This window comes from Eubalaena glacialis, chromosome 2, assembly GCF_028564815.1.
Source record: "Eubalaena glacialis isolate mEubGla1 chromosome 2, mEubGla1.1.hap2.+ XY, whole genome shotgun sequence".
Taxonomy (NCBI): domain Eukaryota; kingdom Metazoa; phylum Chordata; class Mammalia; order Artiodactyla; family Balaenidae; genus Eubalaena; species Eubalaena glacialis.
The window spans coordinates 296,667-321,891 of record NC_083717.1 but is presented as its reverse complement, the minus strand read 5'-3'; the positions used below and the strand labels follow the sequence as shown (position 1 = coordinate 321,891).

The following is a 25,225-nucleotide window of genomic DNA, read 5'->3' as shown; positions in this document are numbered from 1 at the left end:
GGCTGGGCGCAGGGACACATTTGGGGCTGGTTAGGCTACCACGTGGCCCCCAGCGAAGCTCCAGCCTCCGGGCGCGAGCATCCCGGACTCAAACAGACTCCCTCAGAATTTCCAGGAAACCGTCGGGTGGGTGGAGATGGGCGCTCCGTCCAGCAGCGCCCTTCCAATCGCTCTCTTGTTTGAGAACGTCGCCTTTCCTTGCCGGAAATGAGCCTTAATCCAGCTAAGGTTGCGCCAGAGGCGGTGCCCGGGCGGGAGGCGGGGCAGGAACCGGGGCCGAGAGCGCAGGGGCCGGAGGCGGGGCCGGGACCGGACTCGGAGAGCCGGCCGCAGCCGGCGGCAGGGCCCGGCTCGGAGTCTTTCCCGGCCGCAGAGCCCGAGCCGGAGCCGCTCTCGGCGTCGGGTCCGGGACAGGAGCCCGAGCTGGGCTGGGCTGCGGGGCAGCGCGCAGGGGCCCCGCCGGAGTCGCAGCCTCTGCCGGCGTCGGAGTCTGAGAACGGAGTGTCCGAGAGGCCCCGCTGCCACACCGACTGCCTGGAGGCGCCGCTCTCCCGGGCCTTCCGGCGGCTGGGATGGGAGGTGGGCTCGCACCCTTGGATCTTCCTGCTGCTGCCCATGGTTTTAACGGCCGTCCTCGGCACTGGCCTGATTTACCTGCCCAAGGAAGAAGAAGAAGACCTCGAGGAGCAGTACACCCCGATAGGGAGCCCCGCCAAGGCTGAGCGACGCTTCGTGCAGGGACATTTCACCGCCAACGACTCTAATCTCTTCTCCATCTCCAGGAAGAGCACCGAGGTCAATTATGCTTCCATTCTAGTGGTCTCCAACACCAACTCGCTGCTGGAACAAGAAACCTTATCAGAAATTAGTGAAGTGGACGACGCGGTCCAGGCTTTGTCTGTGACACAGGGAAACGGAACCCAGATCCTCTACAATGAGGTGTGCTCGAAGAACCAGGGCTACTGTGTACCCTCCAACCCACTCTTGTTCGCCTGGAAAACGAACAATTTCCTCAACCTGAAAAACATCACCTTCCCCATCTACAGCCTAGCCGGCCAGGTCGTGTACCTGGCCAACAACCTTGGAGGAACTGTGTTAGGCGAGAGCATGGGACTGAGCCAGTTACTCCTGGAGGCCAAAGCCATGCGGCTGCAGTACTACCTGAAGACCGGCGAAGGCGAGGACAGCGAACGTAGCAAGGCGTGGCTGATCCACTTCCTGAACCAAGTTGGCAACCTTGAAAAGAGTCTGGCCTTGAAGAAGATCCAGGTACCTAGCGGCTGGGGCTTTATAGGGAGGCCAGGAGAAGGTGGGAGGGATAAGAAGACTTGTTCCAACCGCACTCCCTAATTACTTGATGGAGCCCTTGACTTGAAGCTGGGTGTGTTCTGCTGTATTTGGTCCTTGATCCAACTTTCTTAACATAGCGCACTGAAGAATGCCACAAAAGAATCTAAAAGAGTGGATATATGCACATGTATAACTGATTCACTTTGCTGTACACCTGAAACTAACACATAATTGTAAATCAACTATACTACAATAAAATTTTTTAAAAATAAAATAAAATAAAAAAGAGAGCTAAGACCTAAAAAAAAAAAAAAAAAAAAAAAAAGCCAGAAATCTGAAATCCTTGGTAACATTTTGCTGAACAACACAAATTGTACCTCCTCCAGGTTGTTCTGTTCAGTACAGACATTGATCTTAAGGTTTAGTTTGGTTTTCTGGTCATATTACTTGGAAATTCTTACTTTTAGTTAAAGCCTTTGCTGTTTCTGGGAGCCCCCTAAAATTTGTTTAGAGTTCAGTGGAATAAAAAAAAAACAAATCTATAAGCAAAAGTTCCATGGTGTTGTTGAAAAAGAATGGTGAGCATTTTAAAAGTAAATTATAGCATAGTGCCAGGCACATGTTCGCTGTTCAGTAATTGCTGGGCTGGCAAACCTAATACTCTGAATAAAACTGGTGAAAATGAGACACCTTCTGGAAGAAGCCTTTGAATACCCAGTCCTTAATGAAATGATATTTGTGCAATTAAAATAGTAAAAGATAACAACCTAATAAAAATTTAGAAAAAGCCAAAATGTCTATAGTTGTTAATGATTTTTTTATGTAAGATTCAGATTTCATATATTCAGGAGTTTTAAACTTTAGATTTTTGAAAGAAACTTTGGAAAGCATGCCAGAGGTTTGTGGGAAGAAGCAAGTCTTTATTACCTTCTTTATTCTAAAATCAGAATCCACATAGTTTGATTCTTTACTGAATTTTAATGTTTCAATCAAGCTGTAGTGTTTCAATATCATTTGTAACACACACAATATCAGAATTAAAAGTTACTTATCTGAGTATATTTTTGTGGCAGGTGGTCTACTTTACATCACTTTCTAGACAACTGGAATTTGAGGCAACTTCTATGACAGTGATTCCCTTGTTTCACTTGGCATACCTTCTAATCATATTATTTGCAATCACATCATGCTACAGGTAAAAGACTTTTATTAGTTTTTTAAACTCTAACTTTAAAAAATATTTTATTGTGGTGATATATATGTATATAATATGTATAACATAAAATGTACCATTTTAAAAACCATTAAAAAAAATATATATTTAATTATTTGGCTATGCCGGGTCTTAGTTGCAGCACATGGGATCTTTAGTTGCAGCATGTGGGCTCTGAGTTGTGGCATGCAGGCTCTTAGTTGCAGCATGCGGGATCTGGTTTCCTGACCAGGGATCCAACCTGGGCCCCCTGCACTGGGAGCATGGAGTCTTAACCACTGGACCACCAGGGAAGTCCCTAAAAACCATTTTTAAGTGTACAATTTAGTGGCATTAATTACATTCACACTGTTGTGCAACCATCACAACTATCTCTTTATAAATATGTTCCACCACCCCAAACAGAAACTCTGTAACCATTAAGCAATAACTCCCCATTGTCTCCCCCAAGTCTTGGTTACTTTTTAATGTACTTTCTGTTTCCATGAATTTGCCTATTGTAGAGATTTCATATAAGTGGAATCATACAGTATTTGTCCTTTTGTGACTGGCTTATTTTCACTTAGCATAATGTTTTCAAGGTTTATCCATGTTGTAGCATGAGTTCCTTTTTATGGCTGAATAATATTCCATTTTATGTATATACCGCATTTTATCTACTTATCTGTTTATGGGCCCTTGGAATATTTCCATCTTTTGACTATAGTGAATAATGCTGCAATGAACGTTGGTGTACAAATCTCTGTTTGAACCTGTTTTCAATTCTTTTCAGTATATACCTAGGAGTGGAATTAGTGGGTTGTATGATAATTCTCTGGTTAGCTTTTTTTTTTTTTTTTTTTTTTTTTTTTTTTTTTTGGTATCTTTACCAGTTTTTTTTTTTTTTTTTTTTTTATTTATTTATGGCTGTGTTGAGTCTTCGTTTCTGTGTGAGGGCTTTCTCTAGTTGCGGCAAGTGGGGGCCACTCTTCATCGCAGTGCGCGGGCCTCTCACTATCGCGGCCTCTCTTGTTGCGGAGCACAGGCTCCAGACGCGCAGGCTCAGCAATTGTGGCTCACGGGCCTAGTCGCTCCGCGGCATGTGGGATCTTCCCAAACCAGGGCTCGAACCCGTGTCCCCTGCATTGGCAGGCAGATTCTCAACCACTGCGCCACCAGGGAAGCCCTCTGGTTAGCTTTTTGAAGAACCACCAAACTATTTTTCACAGAGGCTACACCATTTTATATCCCACCAGCAATGTGTAAGTTTTCCAATTTCTCCACATCCTCACCAACACTTGTTATTTTCTGTTTTATTGATTATAGCCATCCTTGTAGGTACAAAGTGACATCTCATTGTGGTTTTGATTTGCATTTCCCTAGTAACTAATGATGTTAAGTATCTTTTTATGTGTTTACTGGTCATTTGTATATCTTCTTTGGAGAAATGTCTATTCAGGTCCTTTGCCCTTTTTTTTTTTGTCTGTGCCACACAGCTTGCAGGATCTTAGTTTCCTGACCAGGGATTGAACTCGGGCCCTTGGCAGTGAAAGCGTGGAGTCCTAACCACTGGACTGCCAGGGAAGTCCCACTTTTGCCTATTTGTAATGAAGTTGTTTGTCCTTTTGTTGTGTTGAGTCCTATTGTTGATGAGTACTTTATATATTTTAGATATTAAATCCTTATCAAGATATATGATTTGCAAATATTTTCTCCCACTCTGTAGATTATCTCTTTACTTTCTTGATAATGTCCTTTAATGCACAAATGTTTTAATTTTGATGAAATGCAACTTATTTTTATTCTTGCTACTTGTGCTTTTGGTGTTATATCTAAGAATCCATTGACAAATCCAAGGTCATGCACATTTACCCTATGTTTCCTTCAAGAGTTTTATGGTTTTAGCTCTGAAATTTAGGTGATTGCAATTTTTAATTCATAGTTGTATGTGATGTGGAGTAGGGGTCCAACTTCATTCTTGTACATGTGGAAATCCAGTTGTCCAAGTACCATTTGTTGAAGAGACTGTTCTTTTCCAGTTGAATGGACTTGGCATCCTTGCCAAAAATCAATGGGCTGTAGATGTATGGGTTTATTTCCAGACGCTCAGTTCTAGTCCATTGGTCTATATGTCAATCCATATACTAGTACCACTCTGTTTTAATTATTGTAGCTTTGTTATAAATTTTGAAATCTGGAAATCTCAGCTGTCCAATTTTTTTTCATTTTAAGGTTATTTTGGATATCCAGGGCGCCTTGTAATTCCATATGAATTTGAGTGTTGACCTTGCCATTTCTGAAAAAAAAAAAGCCATTGGAATTTTGATAGAGATTGTGTTGAATCTGTAGATTGCTTAGGTGAGATTGTCATTTTGACAATCTCTTCCTCCCCATGAACTAAGAATGTCTTTCCATTAATTTAGGTCTTCTGTAGTTTTCATCAATGTTTTGTAGTTTTCAGCATACACGTCTTTCACTTCCTTGGTCAAATGTATTCCTAAGTATTTCATTATTTTAAACACTAAATGGAGTTACTTCTTTAAGTTCTTTTGGGATTGTTCATTGTGCATGGATAGAAACAGCTGAATCCTGTGTGTTTATCTTATATCCTGCAGCTTTACTGAATTTGTTTACTAACGTTAGTAGTTTTCTTGTGGAGTCTTTGGATTTTTCATATATATGATCATATAATCTGTGAAAAGAGATAGTTACAATTCTTCCTTTCCAATTTGAATTCCTTTTATTTCGATTTCTTGTGTAATTGCTCTGGCTAGCACTTTCAGTACAATGTTGAATATCATTGGTGAAAGTGGGCATCCTTATCTTGTTCCTGATCTTAGATGGAAAGCTTTCCATTTTTCACCATTGAGTGTGATGTTAGCTGTGCAGTTTTCATACTTGACTTTATAATTTTGAGGAACTTTCCTTCCATTCCTTGTTTTTGAGTGTTTTTATCATGAGAAGATATTGGAATTTGTCAAATGCCTTTTCTGCATCTTTTGAGATGATCATGTGGTTTTTATCCTTTGTTCTATTAGTGTGGTGTATTACATTGATTGATTTTCCCATGTTGAACCACTCTTGCATTCCTGGGGTAAATCCCATATGGTCATGATGTATAATCCTTTCAATATGCTATTGAATTGTGTCTGCTAGAATTTTGTTGAGGATTTTTGTATCTATATTTATAAGAGGTATTATCTGTAGCTTTCTTGTGATACCTTTGTCTGGAATTGATATCAATGTAATGATGGCCTCATCATATGAGTTAGGAAGTGTTCCCTTCCTTTCAACTTTTTGGAAGGGTTTGAAAAGGATTGGTATTAATTCTTCTTTACATGTTTGGTAAAATTCACTAGTGAAGCCATCTGGTCCTGGACTTTTTTTGTTAGGAGGTTTTTGATTACTGATTCAATCCTTTTAGTTGTTACATGTCTGTTGAAATGTTCTATTTCATCTTGAGTCAGTTTAGGTCTTTGTGTATTTCTAGGAATTTGTGCATTTTATCTAGGTTATCCAGTTTGTTGGCATAAGTTGTTAATAGTAGTCTCTTATAATCCTTTACATTTCTGTAAGTTCAGTAGTAATGTCCTCACTTTCATATCTGATTTAGTTATTTGTATCTTTTTTTTTTTCTCCTTTGTCAATCTAGATAAATGTTTGTCAATTTTGTTGATCTTTTTCAATAACCACTTTTGGTTTTGTTGGTTTTGTCTTTTGTTTTTCTATTCTCAATTTTATTTATCACTGTTCTAATCTTTATTATTTTCTTCCTTCTGTTAGGTTTGTGTTTGGTTTTCTCTTCTTTTTCTGGTTCCACAAGGTGTCTAAATCCACAAAGTGGTTTGAGATCTTTTCTCTTTTTTAATGTAGCTATAAATTTACCTATGGGCACTGGTGTCACTACATCTCATAAGTTATGGTATTTTGTATGTTTGTTTTCATTTTCCTTATAAATTATCTGCCTAGATGTTTTATCCATTATTGAAAGTGATGTATTGAATTTGCCAACTATTACTGTAGAGCTATATATTTCTCTCTACAATTCTGTTAATATTTGCTTCATATATTTTGGGTCTCTGTTATGTGGTTAATTTATGTTTATAGTTGTTATGTCTTCCTGATTAATTGCCCCGTTTATCGATATGTAGTGTCCCTCTGTCTCTTTTAACAGTTTTTGAAATACAGTCTATTTTTGTCTGATATCAGTATAGCCACCCCTGGTCTCTTTTGGTTACTATTCATATGGAGTATCTTTTTCAATGCTCTAACTTTCAATCTATTCATGTCTTTGGATCTAAAGTGAGTCTCTTGTACACAGCATATAGTTGAATCATGCTGTTTTATCCATTCTGACAGTATCTGCCTTTTGATTGGAAAGTTTAATTTATTTAGATTTTAAATAATTGCTGACAAGGAAGGACTTACTCCTGCTGTTTTGCTGTTTGTATTCTGTATATATTATAGCTTATTGTCCTTCATTTCATCCATTTATGCCTTTTTTTTTTTTTTTGGCCACGCTGCGCGGCTTGTGGGATCTTAATTCCCTGACCAGGGATTGAACCCAGGCCCAGGCAGTGAAAGCTCCAAGTCTTAACCACTGGACCAGTGAATTCCTGATTTATGCGTTCTTTTATGTTTAGTTTCTATTTTTCTGGTGAGCTGTTTTGATTCTTTTTTCATTTCCTTTTGTGATGGTTTTTAGAGACTTTCTTTGTGGTTACCATGGAGATTCATATAACATCTTAAATTTAAAATGATCTGTATTAAATTAATACCTACTTAACTTTTAACTATGCTGCTTCTATACATCTCTGTCCTCCCTCCCTTATGTTGTTGTCATAAATTATATCCTTATACATTGTATGCACTATAACATAGATTTATAGTTATTTTTACGTAATTGTCTTTTAAATTCTGTAGGAAATAAAAGGTAGAGTTACAAACCAAAAATACAATAATACTTGTTTTTGTATTTGCCCATGTATTTACCTTTACTGGACATCTGTATTTCTTCATGACTTCGGTTACTTTTTTTTTTTTCCTTCATTTCAATCTGAAGGAGTTCCTTCAGCATTTCTTATAGGACAGGCCTAGTGATAACAAATTCCCTCAGCTCTTCTTTATCTGTGAATGTCTTAACTTCTCCTTCATATTTGAAGGAGAGTTTTCTGGACACTGCCTTGAAGTTGATGGGTTTTTCTTTTAACACTTTCAATATCATCCATTGTCCCTTGGCCTCCATGGTTTCTGATGAGAAATCAACCTTTATACTTATTAAGTATCCTTTGTACATGATCAGTTGCTTCTTTCTTGCTGCTTCCAAGACTCTCTTTGTCTTCGTCTTTCAATAGTTTGATTATAATGTCTCTTGGTGTGGATCATTTTGAGTTTATCCTACTTGGAGTTTGTTAAGTTTCTTGGATTTGTAGCTTCATGGCTTCTATCAAATTTGGGAAGTTTTCAGTCATTATTCTTTAAATATTCTTTCTGCCTTTTTTTCCCTCTCTTCTTTTTCAGGGACACCCATAATATGTATGTTGGTTTGCTTGCTGGAATCTAACAGGTCTGTGAGGTACTTTTCACTTCTTAATCCTTTTTTCTTTCAGCCTCTCAGACTCAGTAATTTCAATTGACCTATCTTCAAGTTCACTGGTTCTTTATTATGCCTACTAAATCTGTTATTGAACATCTCTAGTGTTTTGGTTTTTATTTCAGTTGTACTTTTCAGCTCTAGAATTTTAGTTCCTTTTAAGTTTTTTTCTATCTCTTTATTTAAATGATCACTTTGTTCATACATTATTTTCCTTATATCCTTGTCAGTGCTCACCTTTAGTTCTCTAAGCTTATTTAGGACAGCGTTTTATAGTCTTTATCTACTAGGTCCTGTCTCTGTCTTTCCTGTCAATTTATTTTGTTCGTTTGCCTGAGCAATACTTTCCTATTTCTTTGTATGCCTTGGGATTTTGTTGTTGTTGTTGTTGTTGAAAACTTGGCATTTGACTATTATAATGTGGTAACTGGAAATCAGATTTCCTACCTCCCCAGGGTTTCCTGATGTTTGTTTGCTTGTTTGTTTGATACTGTAGTAGTTGATCTTCTTAGTGACTTTCCCAAACTATTATTGCAAAGATTGTATTCCTTATTTATGTTGTCACTGAAGTCCCGTTCCTTAGCTTGTGTTCAGCTAGTGTTTTGACAGAAATTTCCTTGCATGCCAGGAGCTCTCCCAGTCTTTTCAAAATGGTTCTGGACTCTCCTTCAACACTTACCCAGGGTTATGCCGTGACTGGGGATTAGCCATAGGTGAAAGCTTAGTGTCTTAAGTCCTTTTTGAGCATTATATCTTGCCCTGGGTGACTTTCTAAATTCCCCAGTATACACAGGCACTTGTGAATATTCTAAACTCCCAGAGGAATGCTCCCCAGCTCCTGCCTTAGGCAGTCTTTTGTATGTTTGGACTGTAATCTTTTGCCCTATGCATGTGAAGTTTGTTTATTCAGTTTGTGGTGTTTCCACCTTTCTCAACCTGAGTTTTGTGTTAGACAAAACAGAGGAGTGCCTTGCATCAGTCCTTCAGGTAGTCCCTAGACAGTTTAGAACAGATATATAAAATATTATGTGAATAAGGTCTGCTCTGCTCCTTCCAGAAATGAGGAAATAGTCCCACACTGGTAACATGGGCTGTTGATGCTTTAAGATTGCTGTTGCTTTAAGACTTTGCTTTAAGACTCTTGCCACTTTAAGACTATGGCCAGTTTAACACATCTGCCACTTTATGGTCACTGCCATTTTGAAACTTCTGTCCCACCAGAGAGGGAGGTGAGGTAGGGCATATAAACTCACTACAAACCTTCCTACTGTTTTAAAGGCCCCCTGCCTTTTTTTTTCTTTCAGCCCTCTGTAAACTTTTGACTGTTTTCTAGAGATCACAGAGTTGGTTCTGACAACTTCTGCTTGTTTTTCTATGTATCTGTTGGGAGACAAGAAGTGGAAAATTCTTACTCTACATTTTTCTGACGTCTAACAGTAAACTCTTATTTTTTAAACCTAATGACTTAAAAAAAATTTTGCCCATTAGCAATAGTATGCAATCAAATGGAATAGTAAAAAGAAATTTTGGCCGGTTTTGTTTGATTTGGCAAATGTTTATTACCTTACATGTTGTGCCAGTTATGATTAGTTGTGTCATTTGGAGGCGGATATGCTGATAGAGCTAAGAAACAAGTCTTTATTTCTATTATAAATTTGAACTAGTACTTTTAACTATACAAAAAAGTAAGCTCTAATTTAATTGACACGGGCATTTCCATTGTTCTGGTGTGGAGTTTACCTTGTTAAGCACTTGTTATCTAGGCATTAGGGTTAGTTTGAGCTCTTATGGCCGGAAAGCTAAAATATGAAAAATATCACCCCCCAAAAAAATAGAATTTAGATGTAGAAAGAACCTCACAAATAATATTATTCTAATGATTCTCACATCAGAGTCACAGAGAGAGCCCTAAAACCACATATTCTGAGGCCCTGCCCTATTGAATCAAGTATCTGGAGGCTAAATCTGAAAATCTATATTTCAAAAATTTCTCTAGTTTATTCTCATAAGTACATACGTTTGGGGGAAAATGATATAATTTAACTCTCTAGGTTTAAGGTAGAGAAAGATGTGAGGCTCCAATAGGTAAAGGGACTTAACCACACTGGGTGCATCTTTAGAGTCAATAAACTAATTTATAACTTTGTCATTCTGGAAAGGAAGATCACATCCCTTAGAAAATAAAGAAACAAAAAAAGAAGGAAGGAAGAAAAAAGGAGGAAGAAGGGAAGGAAGGAAGGGAGGAAGGGAGGGATGGGGGAGGAAAGAAAGCAAAATTCAATCTTGTTAAAGTTAGTAGGATAAATAATTTTTTAAATTAGTATGGAATCTATAAGGTACCAAGAACTAGTTTGACAAAAGTCTTCTACTGGATAGTTGGTTCTGAATATACAAAGTTATGTCAATTCTTGCTTATCTGTAGCAAATAATTGTGGACAATAATTCAGAAAATCTTGTATTGAAGGCAATTAGAAAATGACTTACATTTGTCTTTGAAGACTTTTTATGCTTATGTAACCAACATATTGAACACACAGGACACGTGAGGTGTAAACATAAAGCAACTTAATTTTCATCTCCCTCTGTTCCCTTTAAGTTTTGTAGGTAGAGCAAGTTCTTCCTCTGCCCCGTAAAAACTGAGGCAGGCCCTGTGACTTTCATTGTCATTCTTAGGTAAGGCAGAGTCCTCCAATCGGAATTAAAATGTCCATGTCCATGTAATAAACAAGAAGTGGTAACTTGATTTGAAGCTAAGGTTTCCCCCTCTCTTAGCTGGAGTGCACTGCATGGGAAAGCCTTTTACGGGGAAAAAAGGGCTTCCCTGCCCTCTTCTATCACTTCTTATCTTGCTGTACTAGTTCCTGGGTTGGAACATGCCTAAGGAGAAGAGGAAAGGGAAGAGGAAGATTCTTAAGCCATACATGCTGAGTGATGGTCTAATAGATGCTTTTTCTGGGTTTGAATATACAACTGATTCTCCTGTGAGAGCTTTTGTAAGTTCCTTGACATCTCTCACTCCCAGTTCTCTGTTATCACTGAGAATCTTATCTCTGTTCTGGGTGGGGCGTCCTAGACAGTCCCTAAGATATCCCCATCCTGCCTGTCTCACACACTTATATATGAAAGTTATTCCTTGCCTACATGCATTTACCTCATACAGAACCATTATTCAAACACATTTTGTGGTTCCATATTTACTGTCTTGCAGTGAAGTCATTTAAACAATAGTAAGACTTTCTCAAAAGGTATACTCCAAATTGAACTTCATTCTATAGTAAGTACTGGTATGTTCAGCTTCCAGACTATTTCAAAATTGTCTGACATTTTGGAAATGACAAAACTTACACCAAATGTGAGCTCAATTTAAGAAAAAAATCCAGAGAATCTTTCCCTTCTCAAATACACTGTAAACTATTCTTTAGTCTTGATAGACATCATTATGTTTCAAGGAAGATGTGGATCCCTCACCAAGCGTGTACATAGATTGTATTCTAAGTGGAATGATTTCTAATTTAGCCCTCCCCTGCTAAGTGAATAGAAAATTCAGAAAATTGGCTATTTTGCTGCCAGTGATGCCTAACTGCCTGAGCATTGGAATCATATGAAGAAATTTTTAGACACTTGGATTCTGCAGCTTCTCTACAAACCTATAGATCAGAATCTGCAGAGCTGTGTTCCAGGACTGCAGGAATCTAAAGTTCTAAGACTCTTCTAAGTCATTCTGATAAACTGCTTAACCAAGGTCCTTCTTGGGGACTAGAAAATCTGCGAGTGTGTTCACCAAACAGTGCTCTACATTCACATCTTCCCTCCATTGCCTATTGAACATTAAAATAAAGGTCATTTAGAAAAAGTCAACACAGCAACTAGTCAAAGTCAAGTCACTCTAGCCAATAATATACTTCACTCCCCCATCCTCTGAAAAATTTACACCAAAAAAATCCAGAAACCTGAAAGAGGGAATGGGGATAAACATGTCACATGTAGCTTTTATCCTCATTAATCTTTTTGATTTCACGGTTCATCTGTGTTACTTTCTTACCTTAAACTCCTATAAACCAGTATTGTTACTTTAAGAAAGTATTTGTTATAATCAAAGTTTGTCATAACAAAGAAATTTACTTTTGCTCTGGAGTGAGACTGTGTGTGTGTGTGTGTGTGTGTGTGTGTGTGTGTTTATTTTTGGGCCCTGAGTTTAACTGACAGCACCAGCAGTTTGAGAAAAAGTGAGATGCAGGCACAGTGTAGTTTTTTTTTTTGGTAGTAATAAGAAAGTTTAGCTATTTTAATGTGGTCCTGCCTGAATAAGGTCTTTAGTTATATTCGTGCTGTTTTGGAATCAGTAGCTCCATTTGCTTAGTTGACTCTCCCAGTTTTCAAACCAAACTTAGTTTCTCTCTCCTGCTAAAAATATCTAGAGGCAGGTATCAGTCATTTGTTTTGGAGCAGTTAGCAAATGAATAAAGTAGAAAACCAGAGGCTGTTGTCAGTATTTTAAAATGTAAAGTCATGGTTGTTGGGAGGAAAAGTATTAAACCCATTCTTTAATTGCTGTGTATGTATTCCCATTTCTGTTAGTCCAACCAAGAAACAGGCATAGCTTGTGTTACTCAAAATGGAGTACATATCACATTCTTTTTGCAATTAGTAGCCATTTTTCTAGAGCTCACTTCTCCAGCAGAGGAGAGTATGAAAATCTTTTAGAAGGAGGCTTTACTTTTTTTTTTTAATTTTTATTTTTTTTAAACAGCAGGTTCTTATTAGTCATCAGTTTTACACACATCAGTGTATACATGTCAGTCCCAATCTCCCAATTCATCACACCACCACCACCACCCCCCCGCCGCTTTCCCCCCTTGGTGTCCATACGTTTGTTCTCTACATCTGTGTCTCTATTTCTGCCCTGCAAACCGGATCATCTGTACCATTTTCTAGGTTCCACATATATGCGTTAATATACGGTATTTGTTTTTCTCTTTCTGACTTACTTCACTCTGTATGCCAGCCTCTAAGTCCATCCACGTCTCAACAAATGACCCAATTTCGTTCCTTTTTATGGCTGAGTAATATTCCATTGTATATATGTACCACATCTTCTTTATCCGTTCGTCTGTTGATGGGCATTTAGGATGCTTCCATGACCTGGCTATTGTAAATAGTGCTGCAATGAACATTGGGGTGCATGTGTCTTTTTGAATTGTAGTTTTCTCTGGGTATATGCCCAGTAGTGGGATTGCTGGATTATATGGTAATTCTATTTTTAGTTTTTTAAGGAACCTCCATACTGTTCTCCATAGTGGCTGTATCAGTTTACATTCCCACCAACAGTGCAAGAGGGTTCCGTCTTCTTCACACCCTCTCCAGCATTTGTAGTTTGTAGATTTTCTGATGACGCCCATTCTAACTGGTGTGAGGTGATACCTCATTGTAGTTTTGATTTGCATTTCTCTAATAATTAGTGATGTTGAGCATCTTTTCATGTGCTTCTTGGCCATCTGTATGTCTTCTTTGGAGAAATGTCTATTTAGGTATTCTGCCCATTTTTGGATTCGGTGGTTTGTTTTTTTAATATCGAGCTGCATGAGCTGTTTATATATTTTAGAGAGTAATCCTTTGTCCGTTGATTCGTTTGCAAATATTTTCTCCCATTCTGAGGGTTGTCTTTTCGTCTTGTTTATGGTTTCCTTTGCTGTGCAAAAGATTTGAAGTTTCATTAGGTCCCATTTGTTTATTTTTGTTTTTATTTCCATTACTCTAGGAAGTGGATCAAAACAGATCTTGCTGTGATTTATGTCTGAGAGTGTTCTGCCTATAATTTCCTCTAAGAGTTTTATAGTGTCCGGTCTTACATTTAGGTCTGTAATCCATTTTGAGTTTATTTTTGTGTATGGTGTTAGGGAGTGTTCTAATTTCATTCTTTTACATGTAGCTGTCCAGTTTTCCCAGCACCACTTATTGAAGAGACTGTCTTTTCTCCGTTGTATATCCTTGCCTCCTTTGTCATAGATTAGTTGACCATCGGTGCGTGGGTTTACCTCTGGGCTTTCTATCTTGTTCCATTGATCTATGTTTCTGTGTTTGTGCCAGTACCCTATTGTCTTGATTACTGTAGCTTTGTAGTATAGTCTGAAGTCTGAGAGCCTGATGCCTCCAGCTCCTTTTTTTTTCCTCAAGATTGCTTTGGCTATTTGGGGTCTTTTGTGTCTCCATACAAATATTAAGATTTTTTGTTCTAGTTCTGTAAAAAATGCCATTGGTAATTTGATAGGAATTGCATTGAATCTGTAGATTGCTTTGGGTAGTATAGTCTTTTTCACAATATTGATTCTTCCAATCCAAGAACATGGCATATCTCTCCATCTGTTTGTATCATCTTTAATTTCTTTATCAGTGTTTTATAGTTTTCTGCATACAGGTCTTTTGTCTCCCTAGGTAGATTTTTCCCTAAGTATATTATTCTTTTTGTTGCAATGGTAAATGGGAGTGTTTCCTTAATTTCTCTTTCAGATTTTTCATCATTAGTGTATAGGAACGCAAGAGATTTCTGTGCATTAATTTTGTATCCTGCAACTTTACCAAATTCATTGCTTAGCTCTAGTAGTTTTCTGGTGGCATCTTTAGGATTCTCTATGTATAGTATCATGTCATCTGCAAACAGTGACAGTTTTACTTCTTCTTTTCCAATTTGTATTCCTTTTATTTCTTTTTCTTCTTTGATTGCTGTGGCTAGGACTTCCAAAACTAGGTTGAATAATAGTGGTGAGAGTGAACATCCTTGTTTTGTTCCTGATCTTAGAGGAAATGCTTTCAGTTTTTCACCATTGAGAATGATGTTTGCTGTGGCCTTTATTATGTTGAGGTAGGTTCCCTCTATGCCAACTTTCTGGAGAGTTTTTATCATAAATGGATGTTGGATTTTGTGAAAAGATTTTTCTGCATCTATTGAGATGATCATATGGTTTTTCTTCTTCAATTTGTTAATACGGTGTATCACATTGATTAATTTGCATATATTGAAGAATCCTTGCATCCCTGGGATAAATCCCACTTGATCATGCTGTGTGATCCTTTTAGTGTGTTGTTGGATTCTGTTTGCTAGTATTTTGTTGAGGATTTTTGCATCTATATTCATCAGTGATATTGGCCTGTAATTTTCTTTTTTTGTAGTATCTTTGTCTGGTTTTGGTATCAGGGTGATGGTGGCCTCATACAATGAGTTTGGGAGTGTTCCTTCCTCTGCAATTTTTTGGAAGAGTTTAAGAAGGATGGGTGTTAGCTCTTCTCTAAATGTTTGATAGAATTCACCTGTAAAGCCATCTGGTCCTGGACTTTTGTTTGTTGGAAGATTTTTAATCACAGTTTCAGTTTCATTACCTGTGATTGGTCTGTTCATATTTTCTATTTCTTCCTGGTTCAGTCTTGGAAGGTTATACCTTTCTAAGAATTTGTCCATTTCTTCCAGGTTGTCCATTTTATTGGCATAGAGTTGCTTGTAGTAGTCTCTTAGGATGCTTTGTATTTCTGCGGTGTCTGTTGTAACTTCTCCTTTTTCATTTCTAATTTTATTGATTTGAGTCTTCTCCCTTTTTTTCTTGATGAGTCTGGCTAATGGTTTATCAACTTTGTTTATCTTCTCAAAGAACCAGCTTTTAGTTTTATTGATCTTTGCTATTGTTTTCTTTGTTTTCTATTTCAGTTATTTCTGCTCTGATATTTATGATTTCTTTCCTTGTGCTAACTTTGGGTTTTGTTTGTTCTTCTTTCTCTAGTTCCTTTACGTGTAAGGTTAGATTATTTATTTGAGATTTTTCTTATTTCTTCAGGTAGGCTTTTATAGGTATAAACTTCCCTCTTAGAACTGCTTTTGCTGTATCCCAAAAGTTTTGGATTGTCGTGTTTTCATTGTCATTTGTCTTTAGGTATTTTTTGATTTCCTCTTTGATTTCTTCAGTGATCTCTTGGTTATTTAGTAACGTAGTGTTTAGCCTCCATGCGTTTGTGTTTTTTACGTTTTTTCCCCTGTAATTCATTTCTAATTTCATAGTGTTGTGGTCAGAAAAGATGCTTGATATGATTTCAATTTTCTTAAATTTACTGAGTCTTGATTTGTGACCCAAGATGTGATCTATCCTGGAGAATGTTCCATGCACACTTGAGAAGAAAGTGTAATCTGCTGTTTTTGGATGGAATGTCCTATAAATATCAATTAAATCTATCTGGTCTATTGCATCATTTAAAGCTTCTGTTTCCTTATTAATTTTCATTTAGGATGATCCATTGGTGTAAGTGAGGTGTTGAAGTCCCCCACTATTATTGTGTTAGTGTCGATTTCCTCTTTTAGAGCTGTTAGCAGTTGCCTTATGTATTGAGGTGCTCCTATGTTGGGTACATATATATTTATAATTGTTATATCTTCTTCTAGGATTGATCCCTTGATCATTATGTAGTGTCCTTCCTTGTCTCTTGTAACAGTCTTTATTTTAAAGTCTATTTTATCTGATATAAGTATTGCTACTCCAGCTTTCTTTTGATTTCCGTTTGCATGGGATATCTTTTTCCATCCCCTCACTTTCAGTCTCTATGTGTCCCTAGGTCTGAAGTGGGTCTCTTGTAGACAGGATGTATATGGATCTTGTTTTTGTATCAGTTCAGCCAGTCTATGTCTTTTGGTTGGAGCATTTAATCCATTCACGTTTAAGGTAATTATCGATATGTGTGTTCCTATGACCATTTTCTTAATTGTTTTGGGTTTGTTTTTGTAGGTCCTTTTCTTCTCTTGTGTTTCCCACTTAGAGAAGTTCCTTTAGCATTTGTTGTAGAGCTGGTTTGGTGGTGCTGAATTCTCTTAGCTTTTGCTTGTCTGTAAAGCTTTTGATTTCTCCATCAAATCTGAATGAGATCCTTGCCGGGTAGAGTAATCTTGGCTGTAGGTTCTTCCCTTTCATCACTTTAAGTATATCATGCCACTCCCTTCTGGCCTGTAGAGTTTCTGCTGAGAAATCAGCTGTTAACCTTATGGGAGTTCCCTTGTATGTTATTTGTCGTTTTTCCCTTGCTGCTTTCATTAATTTTTCTTTGTCTTTAATTTTTGCCAATTTGATTACTATGTGTCTTGGCGTGTTTCTCCTTGGGTTTATCCTGTATGGGACTTGCTGCGCTTCCTGGACTTGGGTGGCTATTTCATTTCCCATGTTAGGGAAGTTTTTGACTATAATCTCTTCAAATATTTTCTCGGGTCCTTTCTCTCTCTCTTCTCCTTCTGGGACCCCTATAATGCGAATGTTGTTGCGTTTAATGTTGTCCCAGAGGTCTCTTAGGCTGTCTTCATTTCTTTTCATTCTTTTTTCTTTATTCTGTTCCGCAGCAGTGAATTCCACCATTCTGTCTTCCAGGTCACTTATCCGTTCTTCTCCCGCAGTTATTCTGCTATTGATTCCTTCTGGTGTAGTTTTCATTTCAGTTATTGTATTGTTCATCTCTGTTTGTTTGTTCTTTAATTCTTCTAGGTCTTTGTTAAACATTTCTTGCATCTTCTCAATCTTTGCCTACATTGTTTTTCCGAGGTCCTGGATCATCTTCACTATCATTATTCTGAATTCTTTTTCTGGAAGGTTGCCTATCTCCACTTCATTTAGTTGTTTTTCTGGGGTTTTAATCTTGTTCCTTCATCTGGTACATAGCCGTCTGCCTTTTCATCTTGTCTGTCTTTCTGTGAATGTGGTTTTTGTTCCACAGGCTGCAGGATTGTAGTTCTTTTTGCTTCTAGAAGGAGGCTTTCATACTTTTTGTCAGCCAGATACATATTGAACCAGCTTTGAGATACAGGAGCTATTTAGGATTGTGTTTAGGGCTAACTTGAGTTACAGGTGGGTGAGAAGATAACTGGATATAGGTACTTCCATTTGCTGTTGTGTTCCATTCACACTCCTTTGAAGATCAGAGTGGAATTAACCATCTGCAGTGTTTTATTATATCTTTGTGGTCCTGAAATGCCAGTCACTGGATTTGTGCTTGGCTAGATGTGTAAGAATCAACCAGTATAGTTTGGTAAAAGTACAGATTTCCAACTTTTCTGTCTCTGACCCCCCTTTTTTTTTTCAGTTGGTCTGGGCTAGTGCCTGGAAATTAAAGTTCTCCAGCAGACAGGTATGAGAATTATTGCCCAAGAGGGCTCTGTATAGATATCCAATTCAAGAATGTTATGAATTGCTGGAATTTCAGTGTGGAAGCTACCACTACAAGTTCCATGATTTTTCCCTCCAAATTTACAGGTGTGACTGTATACGAAACAAAATGTGGGTTGCAGCCTTTGGAGTGATTTCTGCTGCCTTGGCAGTGGTGAGCAGCTTTGGCCTGATGTTGTACATTGGGGTGCCATTTGTGATCATAGTTGCAAATTCACCATTTCTTATTCTAGGTGAGTAAAACAAAACGTGAGGCTGCACATTGTGTATGTGGGGGTGTGGGGTGGATAATGGAAGGGGATTGTGTTAGATTAAGCAGAATAATTATATTTAGGTGGCTCTACAGATCCAAAATGGGGTATCAGGAAAGAAGAAAATCAGATGGAATTCTGTGTCTTTAGAGTTAGAAAAATCTAGTACCCCAAATGGAAAAACGCAGACCAGGGACATGAACAGGCAGTTCACACACACACACACACACACACACACACACACACACCAAACACAAAATCCAAAATACTAGTCACTGAAAATATGAGAAAAAATATTTGACCTTTCAGTTAATCAAGGGATGCAAGTTAAAACAAAAGTGAGACACCTTTGTTTTCTTTTCTTATTAATGAATATTAGCAAGATTAAAGGTTTGGGGAATGTTGTATGCAAATGAACACTCATATTCTGCTTGCTGGGGGAAGTTTGTAAATTGGTGCACTTTTAAAATACAACTTTGCAACAAATCAAAAGACTTAAAAATTTAAAAGGGAATACCTTTGACCTGCCTACTCCACTTCTAGGAGTTTGTCCTAATTATTGGACAAGTGCTCACAAAGTAGAACGTGTATGTTCATTTCAGTGTGATTTAGAATAGGAAAAACAAGAACAACCTAATCCCATATCGACATGGGATCGGTCCACTCAAACATAGCATATTAAAGTTTTGGAATCCTATTCAGTCTTTAAAAAGAGGTAGATATAAAGTGTTAAATGAAGAATGCTGGCTATGAAACAAGATGTTTAAAATAGATATACAAATATATGTGTATATTTGTATAGAGCAAATTCTGGATGGATATACTTAAAATATTAGCAAGGAATATCCCTGAAGGGTGGAATTACAGTTGTTTAAATTTTTTCTTTGCATTTTCCTGTACTTTAAGGATTTATTTTACAATAAGCATGAGAAGATAAATATGTTTATATTTTGGAAAGTAAACAACTTGGAAGAAATAATATTTGATTTCCTAGGGGAGACAGTGGAGGAAACCTTCCTAGTACACACTCACGCTTAAGCTCTCAGTGTTCCCACAGTCATAAATAACTATAGTTAAAGTCTATGCAACCAATTTAATATAAACCATCTTCGTACTGTCTGTGTATACATAGAAGTATGAGTGTAGGGGTGTGTGTGTGTATGAGTGTGTGTGTGGGAGGGTTGTGATTTCAGTAACTCAAGAAATATACGAGGACAATTTTTGAACAAGGTTCTATAAAGAAAAAACTGGTTTTTAAATACCTAATAAATATCAATGAGTTTATTCGTCATCCTTAGTACCTCTGATTCTTCCCTTTTGTTCAGCTGAATACAACTGAAATCCACAAAGCTGGCAGCAGGGGGAGTGTCGGGATGCAGTTTATGACACACTACGTAAACCTGTGTCAGTGTAGGCCCTCCTACCTTGATCATACGCACACAACATCTGAATTAGAGGCAAAGTGCAACTCCCAGTACCCTCCCCAGGTAATCCATGGAGAAGATCTCTTAAAATTGAAATGAAAATCAGCATGTTAGTTCCAAGTACTGATTTTGTATCAATACACACAGAAACAGAGGTGTACATGAGTGAAAGCAGTAGAAAGCTTGAGGGAGATGAAATTTGTCTGCAACATGCTCATGCTGTCCTTTGTAATCCCATTTCTTCTCTGTGGTCCTCCTCTCCTAGCCTTCATTGATGGTTTCAAAGTCCTCAGATGTTCTCCTGTCTTCTTTATTCCAAACCAATCAGGAAACATCATTGTGGAAAAGACTGATTACCTTAGTAGGCATTTAATATGTAAAGGAATCTTAATATTTACTTTGGTGCATATTTCTGATCTCAAGAGAGCCTGCATTTTATTGAGATAATGCCTTAACCTGGGCAAGTGAAGTTTGAATGACAGCCTTCTGGGTATCAAAAACAGACTAGCAGGAAAACTGCATTTGTGTGTGTGTGTGTGTGTGTGTGTGTGTGTGTGTGTGTGTGTGTCTATAAACTATGGGGTGCCTCTACAATCAGACCACATTGATAGCTAGATGCTAACTGTAGAACAGATAAATCCAGCTCATATTTTAAGCAACAGTATGTTGGCTCAACATTAGTGCATTAGAATAAAATGGTTTATGGGAGAAAATGGTCTCTCAAGTATTCTAATGGAGTCAAGGATACATTGCTAATCCTGCTTCACCTAACACCCAGCAGCCAGGTTTCCTGACTCATCATTAAAACACCCTAAATGATGACTAGGAGTAGAGTATACTGTGCTCTGTGCAAATAGGAGTATGTACAAAGCACAGAGCTACTACAGAGCAAGGAGTGATAAGTTCTGTTGTGGATTCAGAGGCAACCAGAAAAAGCATCACAGAACGAAGTATCAAAACACAGACTGAGGAAGATAAATAAGACCTTAAGAGATGGACAAAGAAATGGTGTGAACTGATCTGTTTAATGTTTAACGGATGTTCATATGTATGAAGATTCTGTTTCTTTTTTTAACAGGCGTTGGGGTCGATGACATGTTTATCATGATTTCTGCCTGGCAGAAGACCAACCTCATGGATAGCATAAAAGAGCGGATGTCCAATGTCTATTCAAAAGTGGCAGTGTCCATTACAATCACCACCGTCACCAACATCCTGGCCTTCTACACAGGAATTATGACCTCTTTCAGGTCCGTACAATACTTCTGCATCTATACAGGAACAACCCTGCTCTTTTGTTATTTTTATAACATCACCTGTTTTGGAGCATTTATGGCCCTGGATGGTAAAAGAGAAGTAGTCTGTCTACGCTGGTTGAAGAAACCAGAAACTCCTGACCAAAAATGTTCCTCATTAAAAAAGCCCTGCTGCCTCCCATGTAATTCTCTCCGAGACAAACATAAAGCTGATATCCACCCAATGAATTTGTTCTTTAGAGACTATTTTGGTCCTTTTCTCACAAGCACTGAGTCCAAGTTTTTTGTAGTGCTTATATACATTTTGTACATCATAAGTAGTATATATGGGTGTTTCCAAGTGCAGGAAGGTTTAGACCTCCGAAATTTGGCAAGTGACGACTCCTACATCACACCGTATTTTAATGTAGAAGAAGAACATTTTTCAAGTTATGGTCCCAGGGTTATGGTTATTGTTACTGAAGCTCTTGACTATTGGGATGGAGATGCTAGGCAAAAATTGGAAAAATGTCTTGTAGATTTTGAAAACAGTGACTATGTAGATAAAAATCTTACAGAGTTTTGGTTACGAGAATATGTGAAATATATGGAAAACCACCATCACGATGTAAATGATAAGATAACTTTTCTAAAAAATATTCCCAATTTTGTAATAGATTCTCCACTTTTTATGTATGATATTAACATTACATCATCACAGGAAATCATTTGTTCCCGGGCCTTCATTCAGACCACGGGTGTTTCTTCTTCAACCAGTAAGAAGCTGATGTTACTCCAGTTCCGAGACATGGCCGAAAAGTGTGAAATTCCCCTAATGGTGTATAACCAGGCGTTCATATATTTTGATCAGTATTCTGCAATATTAGAAAACACTGTTCGAAATGTAATTGTTGCCTCAACAGCTATGTTCATTGTTTCCTTACTGTTAATCCCTCACCCGCTGTGTTCTTTGTGGGTAACTTTTGCTATCGCTTCTGTGATTGTGGGAGTAACGGGTTTCATGGCATTCTGGAACGTCAATCTTGATTCCATATCCATGATTAATCTTGTCATTTGTATAGGGTTTTCTTTTGATTTTTCTGCGCACATTTCCTATGCATTTGTTTCCAGTTCAAAGCCCTCAGTAAACCAAAAAACCATCGAGGCATTGTATCTGCTAGGCTACCCTGTGTTGCAAAGTGCAATTTCAACAATAATAGGGGTGTGTGTCTTATCTGCAGCTAAAGCATACATCTTCAGGACATTTTTTAAGATTATGTTTCTTGTTATGGTATTTGGAGTTGCTCATGGCCTAATTTTTATTCCGGTATTCTTAACCTTTTTCTGAAAGTTTGTTTGACTAGCCACTAACCAATCAAAGACCAATTATAGAATTCCTGATTGCCCCAATCCAATCTGATAAAAATGCGCTATTAAGAATAGTCAATAAACTAAAAACAAAGGCATGTTTCCTTGGTGTGGAAATCCCATTTTAAAATGTTATTTAAAATATCCTGAGAAAAATTAATTAGTCTTACATTAAAATATCTTTACTAAATTAGGAAGTGTTGTCATCTTTATTATGGTCTATACAATCAAGCATAAGTATAACTTTCCAGCTATTTTTTCCTTTTATTTCATCATTAGTAGTTTATGCCTGGAATTCAAATATTTTATGTATTATGCTATAAATGGAATATTATTTTCATTGTACTTCCCATATGCATTATTATGTGAAAGTGCAACTGATTATTATTTATTCTCATAGTCTGGGGTTTTTCTATCCATGTTCTTAGTGGTGTATTTTGATGAACTGAAGTTTTTAAGTTTTGAAATCCAATTTATCATTTTTTTAATGGTTAGTGTTTTCTGTGTCCTCTGTAAGAAATTTTTGCCTAATCCAAGATTACAAAAAATTCATCTATGTTTTCTTCTCAAAGCTAGTAGTTTTATTTTTACATTTAGGTCTATGATTCATAGACCCGTGTTTGTTGGGAAGTATGGATAGAGGTTCATTGTCTTTCCATTATAGTTATCCAGTTGTCCCAGCAGCATTAGTGAAAAGACTGTCCTTTCACCATAGGGATTAATTTGGCACCTCTGTCAAAGAATCAATTGACAATTTATGTGTGGCTCTATTTTTGTGCGTTGATCTGTTTTTCTATCATACCACACTGCATTGATTACTGAAGCTTTCTATTAATTATTGAAATTAGGTTAGGTAAGGTATCCAACATTTTTGCTCTTTTCCAAATTGTTTTGGCTATTCTAGGTTCTTTGCATTTAGATACTAATTTTAGAATCATTTGTCAATTTATCAAAAAAAAAATCTGGGATTTTTGATTGGGATCATGATTGGGTTATGGTGAATCTACAGATCAATTTGGGGAAAATAGATATCTTAGCAGTATGGAATCTTCCAATCTGTGAACATGGTTTATCTCTCCATTTATTTATATCTTCTTTAATTTCTCTCAGGCATGTCTTATAGATTTACATGGATTTACTTCTAAGTACATTAATTTATTATATCATTGTAAATATTTTAAATCCCCTTTCCATTTTTTTTTTTACTGGTACATAAAAATACAATTGGTTTTGGTATACCTACCTTATACTGTGTAATCTTTTTAGGTTCATTTATTAGTTCATGTTGAGTTTTTTAGTTTCTCTAATAGTTTTTATCTATGCAATTATGTAAAGGTCACATAAAGACAATCCTATTTCTCCCTACATAAACTTTATCTTGTACTTATCTTATTGCACTGGCTTAAAATGTCCAGTAAAATGTGGGAAAATGTACTGAAAGCAGACATCATTGCCTTGTTCCCAACTTTGTAAGGAACGTGGTCAATATCTCAGGAAGTATGATGATTACCTGGAAGTTTTTCATAGCCATCTTCTGTCAGATTGTGGAAGCTCTTTTCTACATTTAGTTTTCTGGGATGTTTTAACATGAATGGGTATTAAATTTTGTCAAATAATTTCTGTCCATTGACTGAGATTATCATGTCTATTTTTCTATCTTAATCTGTGAATGTGACAATTTATATTGAATGATTTTTTAATATTATACCAACCTTGCATTCCTAGGATGACTCACATTTAGTCATGGCATATTATTTTCATATATTGCTGTCTTTGTTTTGTTAATATTTTGTCAATGATATATGTTCCTATGTTTATGAGGCATATTGGTCTACAATTCCATTTTTTGTAATGCCTTTCTCAGGTCTTTATATCAGGGTTATGCTGCCCTCAGGAAACAAGCTAGTAAATATATATTCCTCCCCTTCTATTTTCTGAAATATATGATGTATGGTTGATATAATTCTTTCATTTCTTACTTAAATGTTCAGTAGAATTCACCAGTGAAGTCTTCTGGGCATGGAGTTTTTCTGGGAAGGATTTTTATTTCAGATTCACTTTCTTTAACAAATAGAAGGCCATTCAGATGTTCTTTTTCTTCTTGGGTCAATTTTGGTATGTTTGGTTTTATAAGGAATTTGCCCATTTTGCTAATTGGCTAATTGATTATTTTCTTACCATTTTAATGTCTAGTGATGTCCCCTGTGCAGTTCTTGATATTGGTAATTTGTATTATGTACCTTTTATTTCTTGATCAAGGGATTATCAATTTTATTAAATTTTTCCAAGAACCAACTTTTGGCTTTATTCATTTCTTTTATTTCTCTATTTGCTACTTGATTGCCACACTCTTTGTTCATTCTTTGAGTTTAACTTTCTCTTCATTTTCTAGCTTTATAAGGTGGTAGGATAAGTCACTGATTTTAACATTTATTCTTTTCTAAGAAAGCTTTTAATGCTATAAATTTCCTTCTAACTACTCTTTTAACTGTACCCACAAATTTTTATATGAGGGGTGTTCATTATCATTCATTTCAAAATAAGCTCATATTTTCCTTGTGATTTCTTCTTTGACCATGAATCAAACAATACCTTTATTTTCTCTTCGTTATTTAAGAATAGTTTAACTAAGCGGTCCCCAACCTTTTTGGCACCAGGGACCAGTTTCATGGGAGACAAATTTTCCAT

The 25,225-nt window shown here is 37.0% G+C and overlaps 1 protein-coding gene across 1 annotated transcript; it reads left to right on the top strand.

Annotated features, from left to right (window-relative positions):
• The first annotated feature begins 207 nt into the window (after positions 1–207).
• LOC133084770 (patched domain-containing protein 3) lies at positions 208–22,763 on the top strand. Its single transcript, XM_061181515.1, has 4 exons — positions 208–1,269; positions 2,364–2,485; positions 18,347–18,492; positions 21,013–22,763. The coding sequence occupies exons 1-4, from the start codon at positions 208–210 to the stop codon at positions 22,515–22,517; spliced, it is 2,835 nt and encodes a 944-aa protein (XP_061037498.1). The 3' UTR covers positions 22,518–22,763.
• The last annotated feature ends 2,462 nt before the right edge of the window (positions 22,764–25,225 follow it).

What these genes read in the sequence shown, in the direction of transcription:
- LOC133084770 (XM_061181515.1), top strand. Translation starts at nt 208, where the DNA reads ATGAGCCTTAATCCAGCTAAGGTTGCGCCAGAGGCGGTGCCCGGGCGG. An exon ending in TGGCCTTGAAGAAGATCCAG is followed by an intron (nt 1,270 to 2,363) that starts GTACCTAGCGGC and finishes TTTTTGTGGCAG; the next exon opens with GTGGTCTACTTTACATCACT. An exon ending in TTCACCATTTCTTATTCTAG is followed by an intron (nt 18,493 to 21,012) that starts GTGAGTAAAACA and finishes TTTTTTTAACAG; the next exon opens with GCGTTGGGGTCGATGACATG.